This window comes from Notolepis coatsorum, assembly GCF_963971535.1.
Source record: "Notolepis coatsorum genome assembly, chromosome: 6".
Classification (NCBI taxonomy): Eukaryota; Metazoa; Chordata; class Actinopteri; order Aulopiformes; family Paralepididae; genus Notolepis; species Notolepis coatsorum.
In genome coordinates, this window is record NC_140170.1 from 150,146,544 (window position 1) to 150,164,525 (window position 17,982).

The following is a 17,982-nucleotide window of genomic DNA, read 5'->3' on the forward strand; positions in this document are numbered from 1 at the left end:
CGGTTTGTACTTTTGCACGTTCATGGAAAGCCTGGGAAAGTCATGGAATTAGAAAATGATGTACATAATTCACTTGAATGATAGATGTCAAGCTTTGTTGATGGTAGAACTAGTTTTTTGTATTTTATTTTTTTATTATTTTTTAAACAAACACATAAACAAACATGACAACACACAATAAGATATACAAGCATTAGTTGTCAGTGCACATCCAATGAAATCACATTTTAGTTAATTGTCTTATATAGGATATACCCCTAATACCTGTTATCTAAAAACCTACACACATATGCTCCAGCTCGAACCCCCCCCTCCCGGACCCCACCTTGGATAGTACCTCCAAGGTAGAACTAGTTATACAATTCCTGATTACTAGCTGTAGTTGGCCAAAGAAATCTCAATTTCATGATACAAATGTACCAATTTAAAACAAAAATGTGTTATGGAAATTGTAAGGGAAAAGTCATGAACAAGAATGTGGAGTTATCTTGACAGAAAATATTAATTTTCCAGGTGCTCTATTTGGAAAAGTCTTGGCATCGATTCACTGGTGTGCATCACTGTCCCTTTCAGCAGTGATCTTTATACCGCTAAGCTTGACGTTCGATCGTCAGGGTTTCACGAGGGATTAGCTTGACACCGTCACGCCATTCAAAATGTGCTCGCAATCCACTTTACATACAAAATCACCTCCCGAGTCAATCATCTCCTATCACAGAGGGGGCACACACACGGTAATTCCTTGATCATTTTCCGGGGCTAATGACGCGTGGGACAAGCTAAGAGTCATTTGTACGGGGGCCTTGGCGCAGCGGAAATCAATATCAATTACAGCTTTATTGGAGAATTGTCAGAAGTAAATGGCCAGGTGTCCCCGTTCCACCGACGTCAGCCACTCGCTTTGTTGACCGAGTGGACGGAAAAAAGAAAACAACTCGGCACCCCTGTTATTGTGGTGTCTAATTGACCGTTAACCTTGATGATGACAGGTGCCAGAAAACGGTACGCGTGTTAAGATTTGTCATGATGCTTGCCAAACTAGCCTCGTAAGAAGTTTCAGCCGTGCATGTATGCGGGCCGCCTCTCGCCAGGTTTAAGTGTCCAGGGTGCATGCTGTACAGCTGGCCTTGATTTATGCCGGCTGACAAGCCCATTTCTCTCAAACACAACACTCTGCGGGGAGCCTTTGGAGAGACAAGACTTTCAATTTATCCCAGACATCCCCTCCCCCATATACACTAGGTAGGCAGGTAAGAAGGTATTTTCTTTTTTAAGCAGTCAAGAGCATAGATCAACAGCTGAAGTTGGGTCCCACCTCTTGTCCCGGCTCAGAGGATATGGTGACCTCTCCTCTCGCCCCTATAGACACCACATTATAGCCTCTCCCCCTCCAGCGCTGTTACAGTGGCAACACTGACGTTTGATACAATTATGATTAGAAGCACCACCTGCAGGTAGGTCGACGATGGTCAGTGTGGATGAAAAGAAAGTAACGTATTATAATTCACACTTCACCTTATCTGTGAGGCATGTTCAGCTACAGCTACTAGCACACAATATTAACTCTTTCAGGCATACAGTCACAGCTACAGCTACTAGCACACAATATTAAACTCTTTCAGGCCTACAGTCACAGCTACAGCTACTAGCACACAAGATTAACTCTTTCAGGCATACAGTCACAGCTACAGCTACTAGCACACAAGATATTTCAGGCCTACAGTCACAGCTACAGCTACTAGCACACAAGATTAACTCTTTCAGGCGTACAGTCACAGCTACAGCTACTAGCACACAAGATAACTCTTTCAGGCCTACAGTCACAGCTACAGCTACTAGCACACAAGATTAACTCTTTCAGGCATACAGTCACAGCTACAGCTACTAGCACAAAAGATTAACTCTTTCAGGCCTACAGTCACAGCTACTAGCACACAAGATCAGGCCTAGAGTCACAGCTACAGCTACTAGCACACAAGATTAACTATTTCAGGCATAGGCCATGTCATTGTTCAACTTTATCACAAACTTTATCACGCATTTGAAACGGCATCACCCGAATGTGAATATCACTGGTACACGGAAGAAACAGATCCTAGTGCAAACCCAGCTCCCCGCTCCAAAGCAGCATCTCGCTATTAATTCAGACCTGGCCAAAGCAATAACAAACGCCATAGGTGTTTTTATAGCCACAGATCTGCGACCATACTCCGTTGTCGAGAACACTGGGTTTAAGCACATTAAAAAAGTAATATAGCCCCGCTACCTAGTTCCCTCTCGTCCGTATTTCAGCCAGCAAGTCATACCAGCTCTATAAACTAGCCCCTTTCGTGACTGTAGCAAGCCTTGCCCCTGGGGATTGGAACACGGATATGCAACAAAAAGATGCACCCGTCTTCAAATCCTTCAATAGGTTCTGTGATCTGCACGGCCTCAGCCAGCTAATCACCCAACCCACACGTGTATGTGAGTCAACTCAGACTACCATTGACCTCATCCTGACCTCTGACAAGTCCAAGATCTCCAATAAAGGGGTTATAGCATGCGGGTTAAGTGATCATTATATGATATTCTGTACCTGCAAAAAGCTAAAACAAAAGGCTGGCTGTCACAAAACAGTCACATCTAGAGACCTCAAAACCTACTCTAGCGAGGCCTTTAACCTTGAACTGGAGAGTCTGGACTGGTCAGATGAGCTCAATGGTACACTGGTTGAAGAAACATGACTTGGTTTCAAAACCAAATTTTCAACAATACTAAACAACATGGCCCCCCTAAGAACCACCAGGGTAAAAAATCGCGCTGAGCCGTGGATGCACACTGAAATACTGACCGCTATGAAAACCAGAGACAACAAATGCTCTGAGTTTCGTAAAAGTCAGTCAAAGCTTACCAAAAGCACGAGCAGTGAACTCCAAGCCCACGTGACTGAACTCAAACTGGAAAGAAACAGACTAAGAAATGACGTAAACTCCATGATCGAAACAGCAAAAAAATTATTCATCAATGACAAAACCGAGGAAAACAAAAACAAACCATGTGAACTTTGGAAATTACTCAATAACCAACTAGGCTGCAGTAAAAAACTTAAAACCAGATTCTCAAACATAAACATAAAGACGGACAACACGCTCATCACAGACAAGCTGGATGTAGCCAATTACTTAAACAGTTTCTTCACAAACATAGCCACAACACTGGTAAACAAACTACCCTCCCACTCAGGGCAGTATGGGGTAGAACACATAGTAGCATACTACAAGAACCTAGGGGTCCACAAAGATGACTTCAAACTGGAAATGGTAACAACAGATGAGGTACTCAAAAAACTGAGTGCCCTCCAACCTAACAAGGCCACTGGCCATGACAACATACCCTCCAAATTCCTCAGAGACTCAGTAGCCGCCATCACCCCAGTCATCACACACATAATAAACCTCTCCATAAAACAGGGACACGTCCCCAAGGACTTCAAAATTGTGAGAGTAACACCCCTGCACAAAAAAGGCAGTAAATTAGACCCTGGCAACTACCGCCCTGTTTCTATCCTTACCTCCATCTCGAAAGTCATGGAAAAAATTGTATACGAACAGGTCGAAAAATACCTTGCGGAAAAAAATCTAATCTACGAATTCCAATCTGGCTTCAGAACATCCCACTCCACTGACACATGCCTTCTCTATTTAAACGACCACATCAAACAAGAGGTGGACGCGGGCAAATACTGCGGCATGGTCATGCTGGACCTACAAAAGACCTTCGACACTGTCAATCACACCATTCTCATTGACAAGCTAAAAGCAATTGGTTTTGATAGTCTATCAGTGAGCTGGATGCAATCCTACCTGGAGGGGAGAGAGCAGATGGTGGAGGTAAACGGTACCCTATCCCCCCCCATCACAGTGAGCTGTGGTGTTCCACAAGGAAGCATACTAGGTCTGCTACTGTTCCTAATTTATGCAAATGACATGTCGTCAGCTTGTGACTGCAACTTGTTCCAGTTTGCGGACGACTCAGCCCTGCTGGTCTCTGACAAGAACAAGTTACAGGTTGAAAAAACCCTCAGCTCAAAACTAGGCAAAATCTGCATATGGCTTGCTGATAACAAACTATCATTACACATGGGCAAAACAGAGTCCATTCTCTTCGGTTCAAATAACAAACTCAGCAAGACCGACGACTTCTCAGTTACAGTGGGTGACAATATTGTCACAAGGAAAGAAGATATTACCTACCTGGGTTCCATCCCCCCCCCCACCCCTCCTACCCAACCCCCCACCCCCCCCCCCCCCACCCAACCACCTCCAATGTACAGTCCCCCCCCCCCCCCCACTGTATGTCATATATGTTATGATGAATTGAAAATGGGGGACCCTGATGTAAACAAGACGAAAGTCTTTCTCTGGTCTGCATCCCTTTAACAATTGTATGTATTGAGCTGTACTGCACTGTACCCATTCTGCAATCTGTTAATAAAGTTTTCAATGTATTCAAGCAGGGCTTGCTTATGAAAGGAGCTCTGTATAAACAAACACACGCTACAGTTGTCCAAGGCATCTGCTATATAATAATCTTCAGATTTACTTTAAGTGGTATTAGTAGGTTACAGCAGTAAGCATTACTTTGCTCAGTAAATTATGGCCAATTTGTTTTATATTGTTTAGTACAGTTAAATAAATAAATAGATAAATGAAAAGCTATTTTTTGTATCCCCCCCCCCCCCCCCCCCCCCAACTGTACCGAAAATAATACCGAACCGTGACTTCAAAACCGAGGTATGTACCAAACCGTGGAATTTGTGTACCGTTACACCCCTGTACATTTTGAGAAGCCCAGGAGAGACATCCATGACCAAAAAATATAGTTTGTAAAAAAAAAGGCGGTTATCACATTGAATTGGGTGTATACAGAGTATTACAAATAACCCACAATTAAGCTTGTCTGAACATTAACATAACATGAGTTATGCCGTGATGTAGTTATCTTCTCAGCATAAGGAAACCATAACTTTATGACTGTGTTCATTGTCGTTTCCATGGACACAGTGAATAAACATCCCTTCTCCTTAATTGGCTGATATCAATCCCTGTCTCCTGAGCCGTTCAGCCATTGTGTAGTGTGATGTGTGCCTGGTGCCAGTGTATGGCAGCCATTGAGCCTGCGTAGCCTAAGGTTGAGTGCTACCAGTGGTGGTGAAGGAGGCAATTTCCACCCTACATTGTGGGGAGCGCTTTGAGTGTCTAGAAAAGCGCTATATAAATGTAAAATGTTAATGAATTATTATTATTATTATTATTATAAACAAGACTGCACAGATGCTGTGAAATTTGATAATTGTATGTTATTATTTAATAATAATAATATTAAATAATAACATTAATATAATATTATTTATTCAATATGTTATGGGAAAATAATATGAGTATAATCAGCACATGTTAGTTTACTTCCTCTTTTGGGCAGAGATGTTTGACAGTAGAACGCAAGTGGAATGTCGTCAAACTCTCGGTTTCCGAGGTAGGGTTCAAAGGGTTTTAACTCATTGACTGCCACGCTGTTTTCCCATATTTACTCCCTGGCGCCAGCGTTATTGACCATTTTCACGATGTTTGCGGACCCATCGTATATATTTTATATTATAGCTATGGAGACAATAGTATGGCTCATTTGACAGGTACTACAGCGACAAAACAGTTCATTTGTACATACCTTTGTTTGTGCGCTATACCACGCTAAACATCGCCCCGTTTCACAATAATCCAGGCTGGTTTTCTAGATTATGAGATATAGTGTACACCACCATATGTTTCTTCACAAAGGCATCGGGGGGGAGGGGGGGTCATTTTCCGATGCTGTGATCATTACAAAAGCATGTCTTAGGATGGGGTTCAGTAAAGTAGATGTAAAATAGACATTACCTTTGTCAGAAGGTACTCCACTCTCGCTCCAAGTGTCTTGAATCAGAACAGGATCAATACATATAACGTTAGGTGGCCCTCATCCGTTGTCTTCTTCATCTATACTATAGTCTGCTCAGGCCAGACTATAGACAGAGCCGAATAGGTTTCCTCATCGGCCGGTTTGACTATAGTATCTTTATGATTTACCAGAAGTGCTGAGTCCAACATAGTCCAACATAGTCTGGTGGAAATGCACCTTATCATCCATAATCATCATCCATATAATCCATTTTGTCTTTTTCATAATATCCAATAGTTTGCTCTAGGCGATCGCCATTGTCGAACGTGTCCTGCTCATTGCTGCTCGCAACCTACTAGTAGAGTCCCTAGTTGTTTTGGGGCTGTGGGGCCACCCACACTAAGCTGGCCAATTGCATGTTCATAAGACAGGTGATACTGCCACCTGGCGGGATTCAATCGTCATTGCAGGTCCAATCCAGGTCCAACACTCACAAGGCCCGCGCAAGTGCTTAGTATGAGAAAATCAGAAAAACGGAAAAGGAAACAAAAAACGAGATATCGCGTTTTTTGGCGCTTAACGCTTGGATTTCAAACATGAGAAATCTCGTGTCTGGCACTGAATGAGTTTAAGACTCACGCCTTCAAAGGGTTAAAGCCTCACGCCTTCAAAAGGTTAAAGACTGACGTGTTCAAAGGTTAAAGACTCACGCTTCAAAGGGTTAAAGACTCACGCATTCAAAGGGTTAAAGAATCACACCTTCAAAGGGTTAAAGACTCACTCCTTCAAAGGGTTAAAGACTCACGCCTTCAAAGGGTTAAAGACTCACATGTTCAAAGGGTTAAAAACTCTTTACTCCCTGGCGCCAGCGTTATTGACCATTTTCACGATGTTTGCGGACCCATTGTATATATTTTATATTATAGCTATGGAGACAATAGTATGGCTCATTTGACAGGTACTATTTATAGTCCAACAGGGACTAAACAGTTAATTTCTACATACATTCGTTTGTGCGCTATACCACGCTAAACAAGTGCTTAGTATGAGAAAAACGGAAAAACGGAAAAGGAAACAAAAAACGAGATATCGCGTTTTTGGTGCTTAACGCTTGGATTTCAAACACGAGAAATCGCGTGTCTGGCACTGAATGAGTTTAAGACTCACGCCTTCAAAGGGTTAAAGACTCACATGTTCAAAGGGTTAAAAACTCACACCTTCAAAGAGTTAAAGACTCACACCTTCAAAGGGTTAAATACTCACGTGTTCAAAGGGTTAAAGACTCACACCTTCAAAGGGTTAAAGACTCACAACTTCAAAGAGTTAAAGACTCACGCCTTCAAAGGGTTAAAGACTCACACGTTCAAAGGGTTAAAGACTCACACATTCAAAGGGTTAAAGACTCACACCTTCAAAGAGTTAAAGACTCACGCCTTCAAAGGGTTAAAGACTCACACGTTCAAAGGGTTAAAGACTCACGCATTCAAATAGTTAAAGACTCGCGCCTTCAAAGGGTTAAAGACTCACACCTTCAAAGGGTTACATTTGAAAAGACTCACACCGTCAAAGGGTTACATTGCATGTCCTAGAATACCTTTTTCACACACTGGGGACATTTAGTCATCCTGTGTTTGGAGCTCGATGGCTCCAGCAGGGCAACCGTGTCTCACAAGCTGTGAGCAGTGAGCTGATCCATGTTGTGTATAAAAGGCCTTAGCTGGGACTTAATTATGTGGTGAAATCACCGTAAGCTGATGACGACTCTCTCTTCACATGGCTGACTAATTCCACTGATACAATCTTAACCCCTGTCTCAACGGTCCTGCTTTATTGACCTTGCTGATTAGGTGGAACTGCATGTAGACCTGCACCCCTCCGTCACTGGACCAATTGACCTCTCTCAAACCCGCCCTCTTTTCTTGATCCACCAATTACAGCTGTCACTCGAGCGAAGTGACGTTGGTGATGGGAGAATGGAGGAAAGAGGAGGTGTGGGTTTTGAGGTAGATCAATCAGGCTTAGGCCATGGTTACACATACTGTTTTTGTTTTTGTTTTGAATACGTTTTGAATATGTTTGCTGTCCCTGTTAGATAGAAATGCCGTTTTGGCAGGAAATGTTTTGGCCCTACTGAAAACGCTGAAATTGAGTTTCCGTTTTGGATACTCGCCAAAACTCGCCGACAACGTGTCGTGTAATCTGCGCAGAGCCGTTGTTGCTCAACGCCCATGCGCAGTAGATACCCACATCTGCGTGCCCTCACCAACGTCCGGTGACAACAGAACTATAGCTGCAGCTACCATATGTTGTCAAGTTATTGTTATAAGGACCCCAGTCCAAGCTACAACAGTCTGCATTCCCTTAACAATTGTTTGTATTGAGCCGTATTGTATTGTGTACCCATTCTGCAATATGTTAAATAAAGTTTACATCCATTCATTCTGCTAGCATTAACGATTGCATGAGCAGCTGGCTAACGTTAGCTATCAGACCCTGTTAGCTCAGAGCTCATCTTTCAATCTTAACAAGCATTAAACAAAATGGCCCAGTCATATATTCACCTTTGTTTAATACACAAGGCGTTGTCTCTAATGTTATCTAGCTACTGATAGCTCCTGATATCAGTTTGGTGCTGGCTGGCTAACTGACATGAGCTAACGTTAGCTGCTAGCCACAATGCTATACTGTTATAATGGCATATTCCATTCACGTTAGCATGTAGCTAACAACATCTGCAATCTTTTTTGAGACTAAACTATCCGCTCTTGGTGGTCACTTGTGTTGATGTTAGTTTTGTTTCATCAACAAATCAGCAACAAATGAGGCAGAACACACAGTGAATGTATCCGTTTTTGTTTATTGCACTTTATTTCTTGCTGAAAAAGAATGCTTCATTGGCTAAAATGGCTTGCGGGGGCATTTAAAGATGGTGGTTTTTGAGATTTTGAACAGGATGTGGAGTGTCCTCATTCAAGTTCTGATTGGTTGAAAATTGCCTTCATGTTCGCCACCTACTGCCACCTACTGCTTTGGCATTGTACTACATCACTGTGCTCAGGAGGCAAAACGAATGTCTAACTCGGCTGCCACTACGTTGTGACCTGGAAAAGCGAAACTCATCTTCAAAACGAAACGAAAACATCAGTCAGTCTGACTCAGAGTTCACATAATGTGTGTGAGAACCATCGTGTTTGCTAATGAACCTCAAATTACACCATGATTATGTGATCATGGATACTGATTTTGTGTTGATTTCTTATGAATGCACCTCTTTTCCCTGAGGACGTGGGTGGGGGTGTTTTTGTGGGTACTGCGCTTTCCACATTTAAGGCGAGACACTGCAGGTGAATAGTCAAATATACTTTTTTTGTTGATTTTGAGATTTTGTTATATTTTGCTTCCTAAACATGTCTTCTATGAAACTAGTGACAATAAAACGTCAATAACACACATTTAGTTGTTTATTTTACTTCATTTTGCCTTATTGCACCCATAAATATGCACATATTTAATGGGGAAGTGCCTCATTTGCATATATAAACATAAATTTCAGAAAACTTGCAATATATTTTTTTTTAGTTTATATGTACATAACAAACTGGGAAAGTTTCATAGTGATATCTATTCAAAAAAAATTGCCTATTAGGGGGTACTACACTGTACTACACTGTTTGTAGCCTGTGTGTAGTTATGTTCAGTTCAATAACATCATTATTATTATTATTATTATTATTATTATTATTATTATTATTATTATTATTATTATTATTATTATTATTATTATTATTATTATTATTATTATTATTATTCAGTTATCAGGCATGTGTTTAGGTTGTCTATTACTAATGGTTTGATTAGGTATTGTGTTTGTAAATATCTGTTTAAAAAAAAAAGTATGGCATTTTACAATATAGAACTTTGAAGGCGTTTTCCCAAAAATGAGTTTTGAGTTTTTCCTCATACTCTGAGCCAGAAATCTCCACTTCACATACACCAAACCTTCCAGTTCTATTCATATCTATGTTCTGAAGGTATTTACAGAAGGGTTTGTTGATATCGCATTCATACCCTGATTTATATCACATTTTATTCCTAAAAACATGGCGAAATATGGAATTTTACCATAAAAATGGACTGAATGGAGTATTTTCTGATTTATGGAGTGATAAAAAGAGATATCCAAAATCCCCTCTGTAATAACCTTTGGCTCTAATATGTCAACAAAATGAAACTATAATTTTGAAACTGGCTTTATCCAATGTTCAGATTTCTGTCCTGGAATTATATGCAAATTAGTGCATATTTAAGTAGATCATGCCTCATTTGCATATTTAAACATACAATTTCAGAAAACTTGTAATACAAAAAAGTCTTGTCTTAAAGGGGAATTATTTTACTATTTCTTTCACTATTTGGGCACTTTTACACAATTCCTGTGAGTTTATGGAACACCTCTGTAATTATATATATTTTTTTATTCATTGTTTTGTATTTCTAATCAAGTCCTCAAAAACAGCATTTTTCTACCTGAAGATCTTAAGCTGTTTTGAGGCTGGGCTCCTAAACCACTGTGTGGCCTTCGCGGCATCTGGGACATTATCATGCAGCGGTGTCTCTCTGACATCACAAATCATCACATTTTCAGATGACTCAGTTCAGTGAGGGTGAATATTGTGAGAGGAGAATTGGAAGAATGCGCCAATATGAGAATTAGAGACATAGATCATATTAATATAAGTCCACATAGCTAGGAAACAATGCTAAACACTGAAAAAGGCCATTTATAAGATAGTTCCCCTTTAATATAAGTAATCAACTGGGGAAGTTTCATTGTGATATCTATTAGTAAATTTTTTTACCCTATTCACCTGTAGTGTCTCCCCTTAAGTGCTACGGTACGCTGCTGCCAATAATTCACATAAACCAGCGACTTTTCGTTCAAAGCTGCTATACAACTATATACAACTTGTGATGTTGAGGATATTTTTTTGTTGTTTGTTTATTTGTCATTATTGTGATGGTAACATTCTCTCATACAATGTCGAATTTATGAAGTAGATCAAAGGTAAAATATATCAGGATCAAAGATCAAAACAAACCTTTCAAGTGTCTTTTTTTTTATTGTGAGGAAACAAACAAAAAAGCAATGTCTATATCTGTAAAATTATAAAAGCCCAATCCGTAATCCAAAAGTAAACCACCACCAAAAAATTAATAATAATAATAATAATAATAATAATAATAATAATAATAATAATAATAATAATAATAATAATAATAATAATAATAATAATAATAATAATAATAATAATAATAATAATAATAATAATAATAATAATAATAATAATAATAAATAAATTGAAAACAGGGAGTGGGTTACGATTGGTGTTGGAAATTCCGGAGTGGGGCTTTAACAGAGTCTCAAAGAGACTGTAAGGAGAGGGGGAAAAAACAAGCTTCTACGTTGGACCCTTCTCTCTCCACTTCACAGTGGCAGCGATGATGGCGCTGCACGGCGACTGATGTTATTTGTGTCTTTCATCTTATCACAGGACACAGGGGAGAGATCTAACACCGCCCCAGCTGTGACCTCTCCCAGTGGTCTTGATGTTGCCCAAAAAATTTCCCCTGTGTTGTTGTTTTTTGGGGTGGGGTGGGGGGTGTGTGTGTGTTTGGGCAACCGTGTCATGTTGAGAATAATCGTCTCCTCTTGCCGCAGCCATTAAACATGTGTGAGGCCGAGATGAAAAGAGTGCCACTTGTGCTCATCTCACCTGTGAATTATTGATACGCCAAGTCCTCCACATCCCCCTCTCTCTCTCTCTCTCCGGGGGTGTTGAGGTGGGGAGTCTCTCCCGAGATAATAGGCCGGATCACACAGACGTGCCGTCTGGGCCGCGTTGTAACAAGCTTGAAATAATAAACAAACCTGTTCAGCTATAATGAATGAGAGTACTGGAACAGTGTTAAATTCAAAGTGTTGTATTAACCAAAAGGAGGATCAAAATAAATGGGGCACCCCATAGCAACGTATGGTACAACAAAAATCATCTCAAACCAATAAGAACGGCCCTGTCAGCTTTACAGTCCATTAGCCCCAACATAAATGTTACCATGTATAATGTACCGTGTATAATGTTACCATGTATGTTTACCATGTACAATGTTACCATATATAATGTACTGTGTATGATGTTACCATGTATGTTACCATGTGTGTTTACCATGTACAATGTTACCATGTATAATGTAGCGTGTATAATGTTACCATGTATAGTGTACCGTGTATAATGTTACCATGTGTGTTACCATGTATGTTTACCATGTACAATGTTACCATATATAATGTACCGTGTATAATGTTACCATGTGTGTTACCATGTGTGTTTACCATGTACAATGTTACCATATATAATGTACCGTGTATGATGTTACCATGTATGTTACCATGTATGTTTACCATGTACAATGTTACCATGTATAATGTACCGTGTATAATGTTACCATGTATAATGTTCAGGCCTACCAGACCATGCAGCCTGCATGGTAGAGTTAGTAGTGTCCAACAACACTCAAACATTTGAGTGTCCAAAAGGTGATAAGTCCTGGGTTGATCCACATCTTAGAAAAGGAAAGGAAAAAGAAGTAATCCACTGGGAAAAACCACTGTAGCTGAACTGTCCTTGGTTACTGGAGAATCTTTTAGGAGGCCTGGAAAAATCCCCCCTTCCTCTCACAATAGCAGTAAGCAAACAAAACTCCATGAGGCATGATTCCAATCCAAGATGCCCCCCTGATGGTTTGGACCGCCCCTAACCACACCCATACCTGGAATCTTAAAGGTCAAGTGACCCAAATATGCTGACATTGGCATATCCTAACATATTGGGCCCACACTTCATTTATCAACACATTGACATCTTCTTCATAAAGTAACGCATGTTACACATCCCCCCACCAAGCGTAGTACCACTGCCATAAAACATCTTCATGTTCTCAACATGCAAGGTTGATGGGTGTTAGGACTGCTATCCATGGCTACTCTGTAGTTCACTGACCCTAAACGTCTGAGAACTGTGGCTGGCCCTCTCCACTTTGGAGCAAGTTTTGCCATAAACATGGCCTTGGCATCAGACAGTGGGTGCAACTTAACCCATACCTCCTCTCCTACTCCAAAGTATGGCGGGTAGCGCCGTCTGCCTGGGTAGGAGGGCCTGCGCTGCTGTGGCTGCATGTCTCCCTCTGGGGCTCTCTCTGCCCCCTCGCAGCTGCTCTTCTTGCGGCCTTCACGGCTCCCGCTACTCGGCGGCTCGCCATCGCTCTGGTAGTTCTCAGGGTATTCTCCATTGCGGGGTGGGCCCCTCCTGCGGGGGTAGCGCCTGTAGCGGTTCCGGTCAGCGGCGTACTTGCTCCCCTGGACTGGAACGCCTGCTGGGCCGGTGACGTTGGCCGCCTCTGCTCCCTTCTCCCCTTCAACCACATCAAACTCCACAGTGTCTCCTTCTCCAACACTGCGAAGGTATTTCCTTGGGTTGTTCTTTTTTATGGCCGTCTGGTGTACAAACACGTCCTCTTTCGTGTCATTCCTGTTGATAAAACCATATCCATTTCCGACGTTGAACCACTTGACTGTCCCCAAGACTTTTGTTGCGATGACCTTCTTATCCGCCGCGGAAGCTTCGGCTGCCGGGCTGGACGGGCTCTCTGCGTCGTCAGCGGGCTGCGGTGGTTGTTGCGTTTCGGTGGCCTCGCTGCCCATGGTTACTGGTTGGTAATGGTGGTCTTGTGCCGGCGGTGACTCTCTAGTGTGTTTCCCGGTGCTAGATAGTAACCTGGACCGGCGGTGGTGGGGGCTGCTGCCTTCGGGCTCTCTGCTTTCCTCTCTCCGCTCCCGTTGCCGATCGCACTGGGCTATAGGGGTGGCGGCTAAGTACAGCCCCACCAAGGGCTTCCTCTTTTTATGCGGTGCAGCCATTGCCCCATCCCATAGTGGTGTGAGACCTTGTTCCACAGATTCGTGCTCATTATGCGAATGTTCAAAGGAAGACTCAAACTGGTTCAGCTCACCTGGCTGCCACTGTGGAGGGTCTGGCCCAGGCAGTAGAGGACTTACTCCAGGCAGCAGTAGAGGACTCACTACAGGCAGTAGAGGCAAGGGCAAGGGTCTAGGCATGAAAGGCAGGGAACCTTGCTCCTCATTTTCCATTTCAATACCACCATGTTCAAAATGTTCTGAAAAGTGAACAGATGGTGCATCATCCCTTACAGGAGTGCTAGCCCTCCTGATGGGGTTTTGTGGTTGAGCATTAAGCTGTTTGTCTCGTCTTTTCAAACACTCCACCAATGACTGTTGGAGTTTATTAATATCGCTCTGAAAAGTCTGTTGTAGTTGTTGACATTCACGGTCAATGTAATGCCTGAGAATGTCATCTTGTCTAGTTGTATTTATATGGAAAGCCTGGATCTCTCTTTCCACAGCACTCAAACGTGACTGAAGCTGTGTAATGTCAGTAGCTACTTCGACTTCCCCCATCCCAGAGGTAGCAAATGCGCCAGAATGGATAACAGTGACCTCAGGTTGCCGTTCCTCACTACCCCCAGAGCCGTCATCATTCACATACAAGTCATCAGGAGTCTCAGCTAGATCCTGTACAGGATCTCTTCTTGTCACAAAAGGGCCAGCTGTGAAGTCTATAAGAGCCTCAGCAAGTTCTCCCTCTCCCTGGTCTGAGGAAACCTCTTCTCCAACAATACTCCCTTGAATAGGATAATGCATAGATGTAGCCATGGTATAGCAACCCCAAACTAACTAATCAAAAGAAAAGCTTCTAACAACAACATAGAGAATATTTTCCACTGTTTTTTTTTAAGGTCCCTTCGTGGTTGCCATTTCTGTAACAAGCTTGAAATAATAAACAAACCTGTTCAGCTATAAAGAATGAGAGTACTGGAACAGTGTTAAATTCAAAGTGTTGTATTAACCAAAAGGAGGATCAAAATAAATGGGGCACCCCATAGCAACGTATGGTACAACAAAAATCATCTCAAACCAATAAGAACGGCCCTGTCAGCTTTACAGTCCATTAGCCCCAACATAAATGTTACCATGTATAATGTACCGTGTATAATGTTACCATGTATGTTTACCATGTACAATGTTACCATATATAATGTACCGTGTATGATGTTACCATGTATGTTACCATGTATGTTTACCATGTACAATGTTACCATGTATAATGTAGCGTGTATAATGTTACCATGTATAGTGTACCGTGTATAATGTTACCATGTGTGTTACCATGTATGTTTACCATGTACAATGTTACCATATATAATGTACCGTGTATAATGTTACCATGTGTGTTACCATGTATGTTTACCATGTACAATGTTACCATATATAATGTACCGTGTATAATGTTACCATGTATAATGTTCAGGCCTACCAGACCATGCAGCCTGCATGGTAGAGTTAGTAGTGTCCAACAACACTCAAACCTTTGAGTGTCCAAAAGGTGATAAGTCCTGGGTTGATCCACATCTTAGAAAAGGAAAGGAAAAAGAAGTAATCCACTGGGAAAAACCACTGTAGCTGAACTGTCCTTGGTTACTGGAGAATCTTTTAGGAGGCCTGGAAAAATCCCCCCTTCCTCTCACAATAGCAGTAAGCAAACAAAACTCCATGAGGCATGATTCCAATCCAAGATGGCCCCCTGATGGTTGGGACCGCCCCTAACCACACCCATACCTGGAATCTTAAAGGTCAAGTGACCCAAATATGCTGACATTGGCATATCCTAACATATTGGGCCCACACTTCATTTATCAACACATTGACATCTTCTTCATAAAGTAACGCATGTTACAGCGTGAACATTTAAGGCAACCAATTTGTGTTCAGCTTTTCTCTGATTGGCCACGACCCCCTGCCCCCTTTTGCCGCGAGCGCGGCAGAGGTCCCTGCGAGCGGCAGAGGTCCCAAATGAAATGAATGAAATGCGGAGCAGTAATCTTTGTCCGAATCGAATCACGCGAATACACAACGCATTTATCAAAACAACTACGCGATTCACTCGTCACTGTACATCAGTGGAGGCTGCTGACTGATTAACTAGAAACTGAACATTGTAACGTTATATAATGTATAATGTTATTTCGCGTTTGTAACGTCATAAAACAACTACCAGATTCAGGCGTCACTGTACATCAGTGGAGGCTGTTGACTGATTAACTAGAAACTGTACGCTGTAACGTTATATGTTATTTCGCGTTTTTAACGTCATAAACCAACTACCAGATTCACTCGTCACTGTACATCAGTGGAGGCTGCTGACTGATTAACTAGAAACTGCACATTGAGGGGGTTTGAATCACGCTACATCAGTGGAGGCTGCTGACCAGATTATTATTATATTATATTATATATTAAATTATATTTTTTTAACATCCCCAACGCTGCAACACTGCTCCCAGGTGTCAGGCGTCAGGCTCCTCATTCGCTTCCATTCATTTTGGGGACCATGTTCAAATATCATACTTCTGAAGTATAAACAAACTATACTGCTGTGACGATTTTGAATATCTTAACATGTATTTATGCCCTTCCTCTATGCGAGGCCACAGGTGGGTTTTATGTAACACAAGGACAATGAATGAATTTCCTATTTACAAATAATTGTTGATTATTACTGTTACTGTATTGTTTGTCTTGTTTCATGGGCTGCCAAAATGTTATATTTTGCACCAGGGAACTTGAAGGTTCATGCACAACATGTGTGTAACCTCAACCCTGTATTGCAAAATTAAGTGATATACAATTTTTTATATATAGTTATGGCGTTAAGCAACCGCGCGAACACTGCTGATATGGCGATATGGCATTAACCAACAACACAACGGCGTAACGAGCACCTCTGGCATTAACCAACAACACAACGAGCACCTCTCAGAGCACCTGGGGGAGCCTCATGCGAATGCGCGGCCGACGGGTCACTCTCTGCCGAGTCACTCTCTGCCGCGGGCGGCGCAACAACACACAGAGCGGCAGGGCTAGCGCGGTCACGTGGCCGTGTGGCCAATCAGAGAAACGCTGAACGAAAAGCTGAACACAAGTTGGTTGCCTTAAATGTTCACGCGTCTGGGCCGGTGCAGGGGGAGGCGGGGGGCGACGGGGGGGGGGGGGGGGGGGAAGCAAAGAAAAACTGTGCGTTTAACGGAACATCTTTCACATGTGTTGTCTTTGGTTTCACCTCAGGTGCTCTTCCTCAGTTTGGTTTTAAACCAAAACAAAATACCCCTCCCCAATCCTAAATCTATTAACGTCAGTCAAGGAAAACACCTCCCTTGTTCTTTTGAAATGATACAATAGAGTGTGTTATTTGGTGGGTTCACCAAGAATGGTAGATTACACTTCCTCTAAGAACCATTGTGTTTGTATACATCCCCACATGTTCAGGCCCCATAGAGCTCCCTATCTCTCTCTCTCTCTCTCTCTCTCTCTCTCTCTCTCTCTCTCTCTCTCTCTCTCTCTCTCTCTCTCTCTATCTCTCTCTCTTTATCTCTCTCTCTCTCTCTCTCTCTCTCTCTCTCTATCTCTCTCTCTCTCTCTCTCTCTATCTCTCTCTCTCTCTCTCTCTCTCTCTCTAGCCCTCTCTCTCAGAAGAGGCACAGTGTACAAGACACACGATTGGCCCTTTGTCCCCGGGGATAAGTGGATTGTGGATATACAGGGCGCACAAATGCAGGTATTTAGTTATATTGAGGTATCGCTGCAAGCCCGGTGTTGGCTGTCATGAATTAGGTCAGGACTTGTTCTAGTTAAAATAATACACTGTCCCATTTGTTCTCACTCGTGGCTGCGTTTGTGAGAAAGAAAAGAAATACCTGCTAGTTAATTGGTAATACGATAATGGTTTTACGGTCCGTTGGTGGAAATATATGCTATTGTCTATGTTTTCCTTCTGTGGGACACGGTTGCAGGTTCAGCGGTCGCGGCTGGTGGGTGTGTGTGTGTATGGTGATCCGTGGTCACACGACTTTGTTGTTCTGTGTTATCGTACC

The 17,982-nt window shown here is 42.2% G+C and overlaps 2 protein-coding genes across 2 annotated transcripts in view; one reads left to right on the top strand and one right to left on the bottom strand.

Annotated features, from left to right (window-relative positions):
• The window catches only part of cntn4 (contactin 4), a 369,932-nt gene that overhangs the window by 301,499 nt on the left and 50,451 nt on the right, over positions 1 to 17,982 (top strand). The window lies entirely within an intron of this gene.
• Positions 12,908 to 13,817, bottom strand: LOC311230683 (Y-box-binding protein 1-like; the record flags this gene model as incomplete). The annotated part of the gene is made up of 1 exon (XM_084317044.1): positions 12,908 to 13,817. The coding sequence occupies exon 1, from the start codon at positions 13,676 to 13,678 to the stop codon at positions 12,908 to 12,910; it is 771 nt and encodes a 256-aa protein (XP_084173170.1). The 5' UTR covers positions 13,679 to 13,817.